We start from the raw sequence: 19707 nt of genomic DNA on the forward strand, positions 1-19707 counted from the left end.
TCCTGGTTTCCCAGCTTTAATAGAAGGGGATTGTGGTCAGATGAAAGATCATTTAGTGTCACTACACTGTACTGGAGTCTTACATTCTGTAGGATAGTTATGTCTAGTACATCAGCCCGACCGTATGTGGTGTGATGGGTAGGCGCTGTGGGGGCCCTGCCACAATCACATTGTTGGATCCATAGTAGTTAGCGAGGATGTGACCATTTTTATTTGTGGAACGGCTATTCCAGATAGAATGCTTGGCGTTAAATTCGCCAGCCATGATGACAAGCTCCCCTTTGACCAGTACAGCGTTCAGATCTGAAAACAGTAATGCTTTTTGCGGAGAATTATATGCTGCGAAAATCTTTAGTTTGCCCACCGTGCACGTGGGAATTTCTGTGCCTGTAATCTCAAGATTAATGGTGGATGGAATATTCATAGAGTGATGATTGATGTAATTTTTAATGTAAATAGCAGTGCCGCCTCTGCAGGATAATCTGTCTGTTCTGTACAGCTGGTATCCATTTATTTTAGGATTATCTGATGGTCGGAGATGGGTTTCACTTATCAAGAGTATATCCGGCTAACGCCTTTGGGCGAACTCCCGGAGCTTCAGAATTCTACCTCTTAATCCGTTCCCATTCCATGCTATGATCTGTAAAGAATTCGGTTTTATTTTATTTCTTTTCATGAGTGAGCGCTGAAATAATGACTTATGTATCCTTTAGAAATCTATTAGTAGAGCATGGTGAGGGGTGGGATCTGTTAAAATCAAACAGCATATTTGCCAAAGAAGAGGTAATGATGGCTATCAGATTTGGATGTGATGTTGGCTGTTCCAGGGATGTCTGTTTATGGCGAGTTACATCCGCATATGTCCTAGACTGTTGTTGCTGAGTTGTTCTTTTAAGGGCCTCTGACTTCAGCAGATGGCCTTCTGACCCTTTATGTTGATCTTTAGGAGGCTGTGAAGTAGTCCCTGACATAGGTGTGCTAAGAGAGGAAGAGTATGTTCCTTCTTCTGATTTTCTATTTCTTGGATTGTACGCGAATCCTCTGTAGTTGGCAGTGTGAGGACCGCCACAGTTGGCACATTTAGCCGAGGTGGATTTTGGCTTAGAGTATTTATTTGTTGGGTGGCAGACCCCACATTTTAAGCATTTAAATTCAGCCTTGATTTTCTGGGCGTGACCAAACATCTGACATCTGTGGCATTGCCCTGTTGAAGCCCTTTTCCTTAATGGTTCTATAGTAATTTTTAGTTCACAGATGGACGTCAGAGATCACATGTGCTTGTAGGTTTGACTAATCTCTACTAATACCAGTGGCATTGGAGTCCTGTCTCTCCTGGTCATTCTGCTGACCTTTACGGGTGGTAAATCTTGCTGGTGTAGATCTGCAGTGACTTCTTCTGTGGAAACATCTTCAGATGCACCTCTAATCACTACCCTGAGGTTTTTTTCTGATTCTTGTGAAAAAGTGTGGTACTGAATACTTCTGGTATTCAATTCAGAGGTTAACCGTCGATAATCTATCACTGTCCTGGGTTGAATTTAAATACCGTCTGTGACATTCTTCGCTTGGCTTTATGAGATCTGTAGATTGTACGTCGTAGTCCTTAGCGACATCCATTTATTCTTTTCACGCAGAATAATCGGAGAGGTAGGGAAGTCCGGGACAGGACCATCTTCTTCCATTCCATCCACATTGGGTGGTTCAGAGGCTGCAATTTTGCGTTTTTTGCGAGCGTGAACCTCCTGTTAATCGGTGTGGTCTGTAAGGGGATTATCCTCAGCAGTTGTTGCTATTTCGCTGGCGCTGTCTTGAAGAAGTCCTAAGAGTTGAGGGTCATCTGTATCAACTTCTTTTATTTCATGAACCACAACTTTTCGTGGCCATTTTGTGTGAAGTAGATTGCCTACGTGTTTAAATATTGCCAGAAGTACCCCAAAATGTTCACTTATATACCGTGGCTAATTTGCATATACTGCTGACAGCGCCACTTATTTGTATACGATAATCAGACTCAGTGTCACATTATAATAATATAATAATAGTGTGCCTGACTTTCGTAAGTTTTTTTTTTTCCTTTGCCCTCCGAGTTATCGCGATATTCCTTCTCTAACTTATGGCAACCAGTGTAGCATGCCTTCGGTAATTTTGTTCTTTTTTCTTGTAATCAAATTTATTTCCTATTGCTTTAAAGACTTTTTAAAACGGCTGGAAGCATTTGTCCAGTGTTATTGTCGATGTAATTTTTTAAACAAATTTTTCTTCAACAGTTTGTTCCATTCGCAGCACATCCCATCCACCTGTCCTTCTTGGTAATATATAATTGGCCAAGATACTTCGTGGATGTAATACATGATGTCATTAATTTTCAACTTCCGGTCCAATTTTTCCAGGGTTTCTTTTGTTCAGTCTATTATACTGCATCATCCGATCAATGGTATAACCCAAGATTACATTGCTGGAACTGTGTTGAATCCATGAAGATTTTTTCTCAGAATATTCTAAATGCTTTTGATGTATTCGGATGCTGCTTCTTGTTTAACTCTCTAGTAGAGAATATTACTGGCTCGCAATGTTCATATGCATTTATAGTGTTCGTAAATTGTACTTGCTTTTATACATTTCTCCTGGTCAAAATTAATATTGCTGGCATCATTTATTTTTCTCGTTTAATACTTAAAATTGCACCGTCACCAAATTCCATTATGATGCGCTGATTGAAAACACGCAAATACGAAATTGACAAAGTTTTCAAAGAAATGTTGAAGATTGATGGTGATAAGCAATCGCTTTGGAAAACTCCGGGCGAAGGCTAACATCTAAATATTTTCACGGTTGATTATTAATTGTTTTCGATAATTTCACAGCAGTAGCCAGAAAAGACATATTTCTAGTGATTTTAGGATCCAATAATGTTTGAGGGAGTCGAATTCTTTCTACTAGTCTACCTATAGCATATTCAATATTTTAGTATATTTTTGGACAATTTGAATTTGTGATATATATATATATTTTTTTTTTTTTTTTGAATAAGGAGATGCTCCTTTACTTTTTCAGCTTTTATTAAAATTTCCTTTTGTTCAATCGGATAAATTTGATTATCTGATAAGTAATGGTATTTGGAAGTCGTTATAAATGCAATAGGACCTGAGTAATGATAGTTACTTCGGTCTGCACTCATATTCTTACATTCAAGAAGATAAATATATGTCCAGATATCAATGAGACTTTGATTTAGGTTGATTACAACATTTAATTAAACTATTCTGTCATTCGACTGTGTAAACTGGTTAGATGCTTTGAACAAGATACATTTGATTCATCTCTGCTAGGCGAGCTCTATTTTTATTTTTTTTTAAACTTCTATACCGCGATGAGTCTTTTGACTCCATGGAGACACCGTTATAATAATAATACTGACCATTTCTTTGGATATAACAACAATATTTGTTTTTAATTATATATTGGGTTTTATCCTTTATCCAAATATTAGCAAAAAAGGTTTGCACCTGAAGTACTTCCAGGAGTGGGACATCTCTGGTAAAGGTGGTATAAGTTCTCATCACCTACTTTAGTATCTCTCATAATGCAAAGCACATCTCCTGGCGGACATGTATAATGATATGCATTAAGGGAAGGGCCACTACCCAGACCGGTTTCGACCTTTATTGAGGTCTCATCAGTGGGAACCAGACCCAGAGGTGGTGATATTAAGGTGGAAGTAATGGAGAAGTCATATTTACTTATATGAGAAGGGTGTCACACCCTATTATTAAAATTTCTCTGGATTAGAGATAAGTTTATAGAAGTTTTTTTCACTTGGCTATGCTACTTCAGACGCAAACTTTTTGCTAACACTTGGATAAAGAATAAAACCCAATATATAATTAGTAGCATAGCCAAGTGAAAGGACTTCCATAAAATATTTGTTTTTCTTTTCATTTCTGATTCCATTTCCTTATTCGAAGAGGCATTTACATTATGACCAACAAAACTGATCCAGAATGACATCTTTCGTTCTACAGAATAATGTTACTAGGCCAGATGAAAATTTCAAAGTTTCTTCTTCTTCTTCTTCTCTTCGTGGATTAGTCATTTGCCTGTTCCGGCTCCACTGGTCTTATCATCTTGCCACTGGTCTTCTCGCACGGTCTGCTCTATATCTATCCACCTCTTTTGGTAACCAATATATTTCTATCCTAAATAGATGATCGTTGCATTTTCTCTATATTCCTTGATCTTTTCATTTAAGTCATAAATATCTAGTTTTTTTATGATGTCTTCATTTCTTATATGATCCAAATTTGTGCATCCTTTAATTTCTCTTAAAAATCTCATCTCTGGCGCTTTTACATAGAGTGGAAGTGGCCATTACCTAATCATATTTTAGTTGAGTTTCTCGTCTTGTTTCTTAGTGAGTGTCCTTTTAATTGTTCCACAGATTTGCTGAAATTTCTTTATATTTCATATATATATTTATCTTATAGATATGTTATTCTGCAGCCTAAATAATTAAGCTGTGTCATCGGTTCTGTTAGTTTATTCTCTTTAAAAATTTTTGATCTAACCTGATCTCAGCCTTCAAATGCCATGACTTTTGTTTCCTTTTGCATTTTTTGTTTCATTTCTGATTCTATTTCCTTAATCCATGAAGCATCTTTACCATGTTAAATAGGATTATCCCAGATTAACTTCCAAAATTCGAGTGCTTCTTCTTTTTCTGATGAATGATTGTTTGCATTTGCATTCCTTCTGAGGGACTGAAAGAAGTGATGTTGATTCAGTACCAGTACATTCCATATACAGTATTCTACTATCACGAGATAATATGACACTCATATACATCTCTTTTCCACTTATATGACAGACATTACAATAATAATTATTATTTATTATTATAGCACACTCTCTTTCTCTCCTCAAAAGCCTTGATTTAGTGATTACTTGGGCTTACTCTCAATGAAAGCTTGAAAGATAAAGGCAAGCTTCCCAGTTTCTGAAATTTCCGGCTAAATGAGCTCTTAACTCCTTTCTGGAAATAAAAGCCGTAATGGAATGAGTTTATTTTTTATTGTATTCACACGGAGTCCAAGGTAATCGTGGAATTTTCACTAGACACAGAATATCTGCATATTTACATCTTAAATTATAAAATAATAGGAAAAACTTTCAGAGATGATCCATCACACTTACACAATGATGGGCATATATCTTAAATTGATTTACTGGTATTGCATTGCACTTCCTACTCTTCCGTGGTAAATATTTCACTTTCAAGAGACAATATGGCACTCATATCCACCTCTTTTTCTACTATATGACAGACTTTATCCACAGTTTCCCACAGTGAACAACAGCCCACACTTCTAAAATCAGGAAACCAAAAATAAAGAAAATTGAAATGCATAAGGAATATGAAGATTTTTTTTTCTCCTGGAAATAACATTGTTTTTCATTCTGCAAAACATGCACACCATCCAGGCAAAAGAAAAGATAATTGCCATTATGTAATGGCTCCGTAGTTTTAATTGTTTTGGAAGTAATTATGACCAAACGAGACACTTTAAATGCATAATAAAAACATACTCTTGTAACCTGATAAGTAGGTTTTTTTTTTTATAAACATCGAAACATGGTAAAGCATCCTGGTTAGAATAACATGCAGGATTAAGTAAATTAAGTAACCTCTTTCTGGTTCACTGCCATAGGAGCGTTTTGGCACTGGATCAGTTGCCTAAGGTGTGATTCAGGATCAGCAGGGTGCGAGTGGCTGGATATTATTGAAATTGATTTTCACTATAAAAGGCACTTAGCTAACTAATTTACCAAGGGCTAAAATCCTAGCTGTTCCATTGAGATAGTATGTTTTATTTTATTTTTTTCTGAGTATAAATCCGAAATTCTTAGAGAGGGTTTCAGCTTGATTTAAAAGGGATCAACTGTGTTTCCCACTGGACACTTGTTTGTATTTCATACCTAGTTAATTTTCAACAACCTAATTTTTATATTTGTAGGGTTGCAAGATTTTGGAAAACCAAATACGGGGCAAAAAGTGTAATACGGGAATAATAAGTGTAAATACGTCTTTACTTAATGGATTGTTAAAGAAGTCAACCAAAAATTTTAGCCGTTTTTCTTCCGAAATAAAGAACGATTTAAGTGCGCCTCAAATAAATGTATAATTCTTTCTATTGCATTTCTTAATGAGAGCCAGCGAGTTTTAGAATAAGATAACAGAGACTGATATTCTGAGCTACTAACAAATTCACAGAATTGTTTAAGTTGTTCTGTCCAAACTCTATAGATACTAAAATACCTAAAGGGTTTCACAACTATGTCAACTGATAATACATCAGATGCAGTTTGCATGCAATTATGCAATATATGTGTGTGCTGGGCATACAATTCCTTCCAAAATTTCATTACAGGAGTATTTAAGTTTTGCAAAGACATTATTTGTCCCTTGACGAAGTAGTCCTCCAAAATTCGTATTTGCATTGTCTCCACAAAATTCAATACATTTTGTGACATCTATTGAATGATGCTTTAAAGTTTTGAGCCAGAAATTTGATATTGTATCTGACGTTTCGTTTTGTAAAGACATAAAACGTAATAGTTTTATTTGTAAACCATTATCCCTAGTAAAATATTGAATTATTAAAGGAAAATTTCCCCCGCTTTGTGATTACTTGCATCAGTCAAGATACCATAATATCGCACTTCCTCTAAATCACTTTTAATTTTTTTCTACACTTCACGGAGCTAATACATTTTTTTATAACTGAAGTTGATTTGGTTCTAGCACTCGAAATTTTGTGGCGATTTGGGAGTCCGAAAATATTATAGGAACAAGTTTGCTGCTGCAAACATTAGCATTAAAAGAATGCTGCTTTATGCCATAGTTATTTCGGCAGCAATAACTTTCCTTTCATTTCTGGTGTTTGGTTTTACAAAATAAGTATCAATTCTTTTGGAACTGGAACTGCTCAATTTGTGTTTCTGAGTGTTAACGTGTTGGGTAATATCCGATCGACCCCCATGTGCAATATTAAACGTTCGTCTAAAAATTCTGCATTCAACTTCGTCGTTATGTTTTCCTTTTGCAATGAAATTCCATTCTTTCGAATAATCATCGTTAAAACGCACTTTCGTTTTGGCATTGTTAAAGAAAGAAACAAAATTTCATTTACCTTTGTATAATTAATAAAGAAAATTAATTTACCTTTAATTATATATTTTATCTATTAACCAAATATCGTACATTCGAAAAAGGTGAGATATTATTTTTTAATAATTTTGAAATAACATCCACGTACTGTACCGATACCGCACCGCACAATGTCCAAATAAGAACCGTTTGAAAATAAGCAAATACAATACATCTGTACAGAATTATAAATAAAATGCTTATACTAAATAAAAAGCGATCGATGAAAGGGACCATCGCCGCCGTCGTAAACTGTAAAAAATCAATTTAAGTGGGATTATTCGAAAAGAATATTGAAAATTATAATTGCTTAACATAATATTTATAATTTTATCTAATCATTAAATACGGGATATTAGGCTGTCCCTACAAGTACAATATGGGACAAAATTCGACATAAAATACGGGTCAGTCCCGTATATACGGGACGTCTGGCAAGCCTATATTTGAGCATATTTACTCAGTATGTTTAAATATTAAAATTGCTATGTTTATAAATATACATTATGCTTATATAATCAGAAGCTTTGGGAGAAAAGTTTCAAGAAAGCAGAATACTACAGTGGTTTACAAATTCGAAGAACCAATGTTTGTTAATGAAATCTTTTATCTATAATTTATGTTCCTCTAGAAAAGTTATTAATTATTTTCCAAATTTTCTTTTTATTTTCTCAAATTCCAGGTGGGGCAACTGCTTCTCCTTTGTGGACGCCCATGCTAGATATCTGTTGTGTAGGGTAAACGATTTTGCTTCAATCAGCCTTTACGAATGAGAAGATTAATTGTATTCTGATCTACGATTATGGAAGATTGACACACGTATATATGTATGAGTTTATGTAACTTTCGTTTATGGTTACAATTTGTTTTAATTTAATTTGGTAGCAGTCTGGCTTTAATATGCCTAATCGCTTTTTGCGGGTGACCATACAGTCGACTTACAAACCCTGTTGTATTCAGATGAAGACAGGAACATTACCTTAATACCAAATGAAATCAGTTTGTGGAATTTTCAACATATTGTTTCTCCGCTTCTTTTCACATGCACCATATTTCATTCTCCGCTCTCATGCTGGGATGGAGTTGCACGTGAGTTTTGTAGCTGTTTTCGAGAGTACTACTAGCATCCAATAATGTACAGTAACGCCATTTTGACTTTTGTTTGATTCCTGCTGTGGAAATTCCGGTTAAGATCAAGGTTTTGGAGGACCGATAATCATGTACCCAGCAGGCCAACGTATGTATTATTAGTATATATATATTTATTATCCTATATAAATTATATATTCATGAATATGTCACATTGGGTGCCACCGATCTGATTTTTGATGTCTGTCTTTGTAGCCCTAGAATTATGATGCCATATACTAACGCTTTGCGATGCGTTTCACATGGCTTTATATTTATCTTTATTTTATTTATTTTATTTTTTCATTAACTGTTTGAAGATTGTAATGTTCAATTAAGATTTGTGAATTGAGTATGGTGATTTTTTATTATCTATAAGCGGACAGTTCCTTAAAAAAAGAAAGAAAAGAAAAAAGCGCCTTTTTGGAAGTATTGTATATCTCGTTTAACTGTAATTTCACAAATAAATTTACACATTCAGAGATAAGCTACATATTTTAATACAGTGCATTTTGTTTATTTTATACCAAGTAGTCATTTAAAAAAACTGCATTTAAAAATGTGTTGCTTGTATGACGTTTTAAGTTTATGAAACCGTGTTAGGGGAGAAGAGTACTTACTTACAAAACTTGTCCCTAATCAAATGGTCCAGTAGGGGAGCGAGCTTTGTTTTGTATTAATATTCTGTCTTATCATATGATAATGGATTTTATGGTATTAACACTTCACCAGTGTTAACGTATAATAAGTGTACCTGCATAAGGAAATACAGTTTCTGAATAAATGCAATTGTTCTGATTTACTGACTCCTGTCAGTAAATGCAAATGGTATTTTAAATATATTTTCAGTTTCAATTCGTTCTACAGTGGCAGATTGGATTATAATTTCATTAGTACCAACTATTCACTTAGTTCTGAAATAAATTATGTAATGCCCCTGGAGGAAGGAAAGGAATCTAAAAAAATGTTAGGAACAAAGTTTTTTCTCTTTTTTTTTTTTTTTTAGAATTAAAAAAAAAAAGACTGATGGTCTTTTTTTTTTTCTTTTCTGGTGGTCTATTTCATTTGGAACAATAGCAGTTGATAGACTACAAATGTATGATGTACCTTATTATTATTTTTTTTTAGAAAGTATACGTTAGTAGATGAACATTATTTAAATATTTTAGCCTGGACCAAGTCTAATTTGCTATGAGTTTCCAAGCCTAGACTTTCAGAGATTGGATGTCAATAAGTCTGACAAAAAAAAAAAAGTACCTTTAGAGCATAGGTTTAAAAAGTAAATAAATTTCTGATATGTACCCTCTGTATGTGTGTGTATACAGTGATAGTAAATAAAGGTATATCTGTAAAATAAACAACAAAGAAAAATAAATACTCGAATAGATGAAAACAGGGGGTGTATTTTTCATCTTTATATATTTCAAATATTCTTAAAGTAAAGTAGCCATGACATTTCAGTTATGTGAAATGGATAGGGAACACAATTTATAAATTAACTGAGTTTTATTAAAACTTTTTGTCTTTTTCTAGTGTAACTAACATTGTTAGAATAAACAGTTAAATAAACATTAAAATCAAGTCATTCAGATAAGTAAATTTGCTTATTTATCTAAATGACTAATTCATTGTTAATTGTCCTTTTGTTATCATACTTACTCTGATGATGGTGGGGCTACAAGCAGTAAAGTTTAAATGAACTTTTGAGTTAATTAATACACAATGTTTTTTTTATTTTTTTTTTAATATCAGTAAATTAATCTTACTTTCAAAAAGGTTGATTGTCCTTAAAATTATCCTTTCCCCCCCTTCCCTCCCCCCCCCCCAAAAAAAAATTCCAAAATAAAGTCTATTAATATTATTCAAGAAGTAAAGAATTTCTGGTAATATTTGTGACCACAATGAAGATGCCAAATAGTGATACTATTGTAATTCTGACCACTTTGATGAACCTAATGCTTTCAGTACATTTTTTTGGATGTTCTCTTGATAGATAAATAAAATAAGATTATTAAAAATAAAGAAATATAAATTATTCTAAAGTATTATAAAATTAATAAGGAAGTCTCCTGTTTTGTAATTTTTAAGTATGGTTGATTGTTTGTCATAGAGGAGGAAGGGGTATAAGAAAAAAAGTTTTAGGTAATTTATAAATAAACTTGTAAAAGTAATTTTTTTTCAAGGTCATATATGCTACAAATCTTTTTTGCAAAAAGAAAAATTCCAGTCAGCCCATCCCCACTCCACATCTGACAACTACAAACTGTAGCACATTAGTGTTATGTAATCTTTGGAGAACATAGTTTTAGAGAGGAGGATTTGAAGTTTAGTTGCACTCTGAATGAACGTGAGGGGCAACTTTTCACAGATTAAGAGATTTAGAGGAAAATGGAGGAATGATTCAAGTTCATTAAAACAGCACCTTTCCAGAGACATAAGGGTTGAAACTGAACATCTCTTTTTCAAAATGGTTAGAGTAAGCTTTTAGAATGAGAGGGATCATCATTTAACTGAATTAGCAACTTCTAGATAGCATTATGAATTTTTATTAACGTTTTTGGCACACACCACTTAATGTAAGCCTAGCATTCTGAGTTGATGCTGATTTGAGATTTGTAGATGTGAGAAGTGATATGTTTAGCAGAAAAGGACACAGTTATTGGAAGACTAAGGATTTGATGTGTTTGTGCCAAGAAAAGTGAGCATTGCATATAAGCCGAAGAGGAGAAAGCTGATCTTTGGTATGGATGATGATGATTTTATGGTTTTACTGGCAAAAGGACAGCTGAGGTCATACTGCACCATATCAAAAGTTATAGCAGTACACAAGGTAAGATGATCACAAACATCCATACCTGTAGCAGGATTCAAACCTGTGACCTGTGGCATGGAGAGTGGGTACACAACCACTCAGCCACCCAGGCTGGCAGTCTTGTTATTTGGAGATCTGTGCATTATTTAAAGGTAAGGGAAGGTGTCATATCTTTCTTGAAAGAACTGATTATGATAGATTGTGATTCTTGCTATGAACATAAAGGTTGCACTATCATCAGCAGAACTATGGATAATGACTTGAGATCACTGAGACTCGTTTATGTTATAGGAGGAAGAGAGTGAACAAAAGTCAGAGACCTGCTTGGATTGAGAGTTGCAGAATCTATATTGTCACTGATTAATTGGTGAGTCTCCAGGTGGTGAAAATATGGATTGCCATCATTATTATTATTTTTTTTAATAATCGAGGTGAAAGGAAATGACAAGAGTTTGGTTAACTTTTCCCTTTTTTTGGAATTGACTTGAATGGCTTGCTTTCATGCTTGGGGAGGGGGGGGGGAGTTGATGCTAGATGAGTGTAAAACTTTGTAGAGATGGCATAGGATGGATGTTATTTCTGGAGCACAAGTTTATGGTGCACAGTTGGGAGATATCATTAGGACTAAAACACATCGGTATCTATTCTTTTTGTGGTACTTCTGATGTCTCATTACCCAGAAAAATGAGACAACATTTTCTGGGTAACAAGGTAAGCTTGCTCTATTTGGATTGCCTTTGTAAAGTGTTTATTTGGAGCTGTTGTGCATGCTGGGTTTTTTGCTTGAACTGTTTAGCATACTTGGTGGAAAACCAAGGCTTGAATAGTGGTAAGAGGATGAAAGCCTTCAGTAACTTCATTTCAGTAGTAATTCCTCTCTTCAGCAGAACACTAACATTGCAGCATAGGCAGTTATCTAATAATATACATGGTATGTATCCCTATAGAATGTTTGCTTAAATAGCGATCTCTGAATTATCTGATGACCAAACCTTCAATTAACCAACCTATAATGAGGTATGTCAACTGTCTTCTGGTATATAGCACCATGTTCCTTCATTTATTGAAACCTTAAATTGTCTGATCAGCAAAAGTTCTCCCATTGTGGTTTGATAATTGAAGAATTACTATTGTTTAAGGCAACATGAAATATATTAATCTTGTGATAAAAATAAAAAAACGACCAAAATCTATCTTTCATCTAGAATCCAAAGCAGTATAACTATCATACTACAAAAACCCAGTGTGGGAGGCTGGAGAGCTTATCAAGCTCAAGGAAAATGTGAGGAGGTCCCTATAAAAAGTCTCAAGGGAACTACTGAAAATGTATTATATAAGAAAATCATCAGATTAAGTTTTGCAGTCTATCATGGCATCACTGCACAGGCAATGATTGTGTTGGTAAATATTTCTGAGAAGTTTTTAGTTATTATTCTAGCTCATTTTGTAGTTATCTATAGTGGTGTAAGATATAGCACATTGTCATGCCCAGTGGAGTTTGCATGTATTGATGCGATATTGTATCAATATTTAATGTAGACATGAGCATGCAACTGGGATTTTCTGTGCATTTTGTGGCTCCCACCCACAAAAGGTTTTATTTGTAAACCTGTACAGTCATATATGGGTGGACTATTTCCTCCCCCGTTTTTACTGATTTTATATTTTTTTTTATGTAGCCTGGAACAGACCAACAAACAATGCAAACTCTACTTCCACGCAAAACATTTATTTGTCCAAGATCCCCTCTCGTTCTCCATTTTATTAATATGTCCTATTGAGTCAATAGGAATTCCACAAAATGAACAATAGTGCTGTACAGTGATTGGAAAATTTTAGTAATTAAAAAAAAGATTTTTGTCCAGTGTGCAGCTTCTTGCCAGCTATCAAAATTGACTCATCGTGGGTAAGTGGGCAAATGTATTTGTAGAGCTCAGTCTGGAAACCAAACATGGAACTTTTCAAGCCATGTCAGGCCTCTAATGGGTTGTGGTCTCATACCAGGTGACGAAATTCATCTTACATACAGAAAGGTGAGAGTACATGGGCTTGCAGTAGAACTGGTTAGGAAAATTGGTTTTTCAAGTGGTAGCAATGAAATGAAGTGAGATTTTTGTGTGTCTGTGGAAATGTGTTGTTCTGTTGTTGACCCATGTAAATTAATTTTACAAATATAAATGGTCTTTGTTTCAACCTCAGTAGTGTTCACTTCAATCTCCAATCTTCACCTACTTTTCCCTGCAGAAGCCCATTCAATCATCTCAATCACTAGGTGTGTTGTCTGTTTTTCCAATTACACACTCTTTGACTGCTTTCAACCTATGTGCAGCATATGTGTTCGCTCTGACATACCATGCCAGCAAGCATCCAACTTAGAATTTCTTTACTTTGACCTTTGGCTGAAAATCTCTGTCTCACTCAGTCAGATTTATTTGCTATCTATCACTCTCCCAATAAACCCAATCACTCTTTGACTTCTGATCCTTAAATGTTGATTTTCTCCAATCATGCTTTCTTAACAGTGAGGAAGTGAGATTTTACAACCTTCTTCCTCCAGGGGCACAGATCAAGCAGGTAGAGATGCCGAGATATTTGCATTAGATATTATTCATAAGTATACAGGAATACTAGATAACCCCCCCCATCCAGTTCCTAAACACCATAGATCTCCCTTGCTAGTGACCTTTCCAAGTACATTGTTACTATTATATGTTCTCTATGTAATTTATATCACAATTTAATACTTCTCCCAAGGAACAGTGCTTACATAGCCATTCTCAATCGTGAGTTGTCTGTGTCCCATTCCCTCAGCTAAAATCACTTTGGTGGTATGTTCAGTGCATATGCACTGAACATATCATAAAAGTGATTTTTACTACTATGGAAACATTCCCCATTCCATTTCCCTATTTAGACATTGCTCTCCAAAAGGTGCACCAAGGCTGTATAAGCAAAGAATTCGTATACCGCAACTGGCTTTCATCAAGAAAACTCCATCTTCCTTTACTGCTTATACCAAAGTCTGAAACAGCCACAAAAAACTATCTTTACATTCAAAATTGATTTTGAAATAACCAAAAGTGTAAAATGGGGGGTGCTAAAAGAGTCCAAACTATATAACATAGCCTTTTAAGGAATGTGGAGAACTGACCAGGGACTTCTGACCCAATGTTCAATCTCCACCTTCTCATGATGTAACTCTGCTAGATATCTACCTGATTACTGAATGAATGAGGATAGGCAGGCAGTTTGGGGATTTAGTCAGCCAAATTGTATTATTGCTTGCTTAAACCATAGTGCTAAATGATGGTACAGCATGACAGAATTTCATGCTGACTGGGACATTGCCCACTTAAATAAGGGCAAACAGCACAAAGTCAGGTACTGGAACACATCCCAACTCAACATCAGCAGAGTTCAAGATTGGTACTATCAATGTAAGTGGCATCAATGGAAAAAAGAAATGAAACTAGCAAAAGAATTAGATAAGTATCAGATTGACATAATAGGTGTGACTGGAACAAAGAAGACAGGTAAGATATTTGTAAGTAACAAATATAAAATTGTATATTCAGGCAATAATAATTAGGGGAAAGGAGTAGTTGTAGTATTAACACTAAATATGAGAATTTCATTTCAGACAAATTATAGAGACTACAACCACGTAAAAAATAATTACTTTAATTTCATGATGTTTTGACCTTCATATTAAGGTCATCATCTGGAGTATACATATATACACACAGAGATAAGCTATCGGGTTGGCAAATAAGTTCATTCAGTTTTTCAGCGTGGAATGAAACGCATTTTATTTAATATATATAATACATACTAGTCAGTTATATATTTACCCTCTTTATCAATGATCTCTTGTCATCTGTCCACCAACTTCATTATGCTGCATTCATAAAACTCCTGAGGTTTACTGGCGAAAAACTGATCTAGGTGTCTTTAGACAACCTCCTCATTAGCAAAGGTTTTTCTCGTTCAGAGGATTCTGCAACGATTGGAATAAGTGGTAATCGGAAGGTGCTAGGTCCGGTGAATATGGAGGATGCGGCACAACATCCCAGCCAAGACGTGATAATTTACTCTTGGGTATTACTGATGTGTGGGGTCTGCCATTGTCGTGGTGAAAGACCACTCTTTCTGATTTGCCAATTCAGGATGTTTTATGCCAATTGCACAGGCCAGTTGTGTTAACTGTGAGCAATAAACAGTTGAATCAATTGTTCTGCCTGACAATAACACCTTGTAGAGGACAACACCTTTATAATCCCACCACACACACACACACAGCATGATCTTCTTTGGGTGCAATCCTGCTTTCGAGGTTGTTTGCGGCAGTTCGCTCTTGTGCCCCCATGATCTTTTACGTACCATGTTATCGTACACGACCTTTTGTTCATCTCCCATAATCATCCGCTTCAAAAATAGGTCATTTTCTTGGCGACGTCACAGCGAATCACAGATGGATATATTGGCCTCAGTCAATTCATGTGGCCCAAACATTGAGTTTGAAACATATCCCAGCTTGTGCAAATGGTTTTCAATGCTTGTATGGGATATTCAGTACTGCAGCAATCTTCCACACTGTTTGTGATGGATTTTTGTCGACGATATCCTTCACAACACTTGAATCAACCTCGGTCGGGCGACTGGCACGAGACCCATCACTGAGGTCGAAATCTCCAAAATGGAATTTGGCATATGCATTCTGTTAAGGCACCATCCCTATATGTGCTGCATATTTTTTTTATGGGCCTTCACAGCTCGTTTGCCTTTTTTGAAATAAAAAAGCAAAATATGCCGGTAATATACTTTATTTCCTTCCATTTCTAAAAATATGTTACACACACGCAACTGAAGCAGACCGAACGAAAATTCACTTAAAGGTTATGTGAAATGTTGCATTTCAACTGCACAATAGCAACAGGCGAAGCGATGTAAACTTGTACTAACGCATAAACCAAACGCACTTATTTGCCAACCCAGCATATTACATTTCAAACGGTGCCAAAGAGACATTGATTTGATCAATGGTTATTCTACTGGCCTGATCCCTAGTGAAAAAATAAATAAATAATATAAAAATTAAAAAATAAATAAAATAAAATAACTACATCAAAGCTATATTCTATTTATAACATCATCAGAGAACCATTTCGTATAGATAATTTTATTACAGCAAACGTGGTTAAGATTCTGGATTATGTACATTCTTATTTATAATTAACTCTTAGATGGAGAGGTTGTGTGGATAGAATACGAGAGTTCTCAGCATAACAATGAAAAAACAAATTTATAATTTCAAAATTATTTTTATTTTTCAACATAATCTCCCTTAAGACTAATACATTTATTCCAACGATACTCCAGCGCTATTATCCCCATCCCTGTAATGGTTCTCAGTAAGATCTGCAAAATACCCCTCTACAGCTGCAATCACTCTTGATTCGAAGAAAAACCTGACCAGCGAGGAAGAGTTTTAGTTTTGGGAAGAGATAGAACTCAGAGGGAGCCAAATCTGGGGAATAGGGTGGATGTTCCAACAATTTATAGTGCAGATCCCTTAATTTTCCCATTGCCAAAACACCTTTGTGGGTAGGTGCATTGTTCTAATGAAAGATGATTTTTTTTCCTTCTGCAAACTGGGTCTTTTTTCTTGAATTTTTTCGTCTGGTCTGGTTAAAAGATCGGAATAGTATTCACCGGTTATAGTTTTGCCCTTTTCAATAATTAATGAACAAAATGCCTTTAGCATCTCAAAACACTAATGCCATGACGTTTCCTTCTTTGGTGCTGAACAACTGGCTTCTGTCCACTATTTTGACTGCTGTTTGGATTCTGGTGTGTAATGGTGAATCCAAGTCTCATCCATAATAATAAATCTACGCACAAAATCAGTTTTATCCTTGTTAAAACGCTCCAAGTACTGTTCAGAGATTTTCATGCTAGCTTTTTGATCTGCTGTGAGCAAGTGGGCACCCATCTTGTGCAAAGCTTTTTCATTTGCAATTCTTCATGCTAAATATATCCTACACGTTCTTTTGAAATGCCTATAGTCTCAGCCCTGAATACTTTACATAGAATTGACTGCAAAGGCACCTGTTGTTTACAGGTGCCTTTGCAGCCGGTCATCCAATACCATATTGTGCACTTGATTAATGATTTCTGGTGTTGTTGCATTTTTTTGGACGGCCTTCATGTGGATCATCCTCAAGGCTGGTATGGCCACGTTTAAACTTGGCAGACCATTTCTTAATTGTCGAAAACAAAGGAGAAGAGTGCCCATAAACTTTTATGAACTTTGAATGAATTTCTTTTATAACTGCACAATACTCAATTTTATCCATTTCAAGGGATACAGACAACACTTTTGTTTCAGACAGCTGTATAAAACAAACTACTTGATAGAATGACTTGCAATTTTACATGGATGCTTATGACAGATATACCAACTTAGAAAAAAAAAATCTTGCCGATTGTGTTGCCATCTATGGTTGAGGCCGAGAACATTTCGGACCACTCTCGGATATGCCTTCCATATTCTTGGGATTTTTAGATCATCGTTATTGTTAAGATTAGGGTGGTTGATAAGAATTTCACAGGCCTCCTTAATTTTTAGTTCATGCCACGTTTTGGTGATGTACACAAGTGCCTTTCCATTCAATTCTGTGTAGAGAATTCAGGGCATGATCAAAAAAGGCCGGATTTACCATAGTTATTAAATTTAATGTGCCATTTATGTTCCTTTTTTTAGAATAGGAATAGTATGTGTTGTTTCACTTATATATGCAAATTACCGGTGCAATGAATACAGTAAACTCCATAGTGGTCTCCAACAGAGGAAGTGGACCCTTGGATGAGTTGAGTAAGTTCTTTAATTTTGCAGAGGTTTAAAGGTGGCATTAAGGTTGTATTTCTGGGATATCAGTATTCTGCTTATTTTATCTGATATCCTCTTTAATGCATGGAATGGTTACAGTTTTATTGTAATCTAGTTTATTTTTGTTTTTAAATAAGGATTGAAGAATTTTGTTGATGGCTGGAGCCATTTTTCAAGAAGGTATTGCTGATAACTTTTAATTCATTTTTAAGTGCTTGTTCATTGGAGAACATCTTCAAAGCCCTATTTTTAGTGTTTTAATTACACCTAGTTTTTGTGTTGTTTGGTGGTAGAAGTTTGTGTGTATATTGACCCATATTTGTAGGTTTCCGGTAAACAGTGAAGGAAAGACTGTCAGCAGGACGATGTGCTACAATTGTATCTAGAATAGGCAGTGTGTTCTGACTTTCAATCTCAGTTGTGAATTGTATGGATTTGTGTTGTTTGTTTAGGTGGCTGAGGAAAGTGTGTAATGTCATGGGACCTGATAGTGAAAACCATCATCAACGTATCTAAGCCAGACTTTGGGTTTTAAAGTAGAGGAATTAAAGCAACATATAAAAGTTCATATAAAAGTTAGCCAGTTTTTTTTGGGGGAATAATGGTGAGTTCATGGCTGTGCCTTCTTTTTGTAGGTAGAAAGTGTTTTGCCATACAAAATAGCCAGAAATGTAGTACTGTGCAAAGAGCACTGTGATATTGGGAGTGAATTTGTCCTGTAAAAGAAGAATTGTCATTGATTGGGACATTTCTGAAGAGGGCAGAGACATCAAACTGATGTAATAAATCGCTTTTTTCCAGTGTGATGTCTTTCATTTTGTTAGGAGGGGGAATGACCTACCAACTCCTTGAGTGTTGACACTAGTTTCTTGGCTAGTGATAATTGGCACTGTCTGTATCTTCAACTATTGGCCATTGGGGTACATTTTGTTTGTGAATCTTGAGTAAACCATAAATTCTTGGGGAATGAGTGTAGAATGGAGTTTACTGGTAACCTACACATACTGGCCAATACACACACACACACACACACATATAAACTCCTACCACAACACAAAAAACTAGGTATCATTATAACACACTATAAAACAGGGCTTTGAGATTTGCTCCAATAAACAAGTACTCAAAGAATTAAAAGTTATCAGCAATACCTTCTTGAAAAATGGCTACAGCCAAAATACTATCAACAAAATTCTTCACAAGACCTCACTTAAAAACAAAAATAAACTAGATTACAATAAAACTGTAAGCATTCCATACAGCAAAGGGATATCAGATTAAATGAACAGAATGCTACTGAAATACAATCTTAATACTGCCTTTGAATCTCCTGCAAAATTAAAGAACTTGCTCAACTCATCCAAGGATCCACTTCCTCCTCTGGTGCACTCTGGAGTTTATCATATTCATTCCATGTATAATTAACCTGAAAAGACCTCATCTCGACTACTGTGCCCAGATTTGGTCACCTCGGTTCCTTCTTGATGGGGAGGAGGTGGAGAGGATCCAGATGCGAGTGACTAAGATGATAGCAGGTCTATGGAATGAACCATATGAGAACAGGTTGAAGATTTGTGGGTTGCAGAAACTAGTTGATAGGCAGAAAAGGGGAGATATGATTGAGACATTCAAATTGCTAAAAGGATTCTATAGGATTGATTCAGAGGATATTTT

At 35.3% G+C, this 19707-nt stretch overlaps 1 protein-coding gene across 1 annotated transcript in view; it reads left to right on the forward strand.

Annotated features, from left to right (window-relative positions):
- Positions 1-7926: 7926 nt before the first annotated feature.
- LOC150107437 (protein argonaute-2-like) overlaps positions 7927-19707 on the forward strand; it is a 218859-nt gene continuing 207078 nt past the window's right edge. The window contains exon 1 of the mRNA XM_090392096.1: positions 7927-8441. Within this exon, the coding sequence (XP_090248222.1) occupies positions 8423-8441 (19 nt within the window). The 5' untranslated portion in view covers positions 7927-8422. The remainder of the gene's footprint in view (positions 8442-19707) is intronic.

The sequence above is a fragment of the Typopeltis vanoorti genome, chromosome 4 (assembly GCF_054136105.1).
Source record: "Typopeltis vanoorti isolate ZY-2024b chromosome 4, IOZ_Tvanoo_1.0, whole genome shotgun sequence".
Classification (NCBI taxonomy): Eukaryota; Metazoa; Arthropoda; class Arachnida; order Uropygi; family Thelyphonidae; genus Typopeltis; species Typopeltis vanoorti.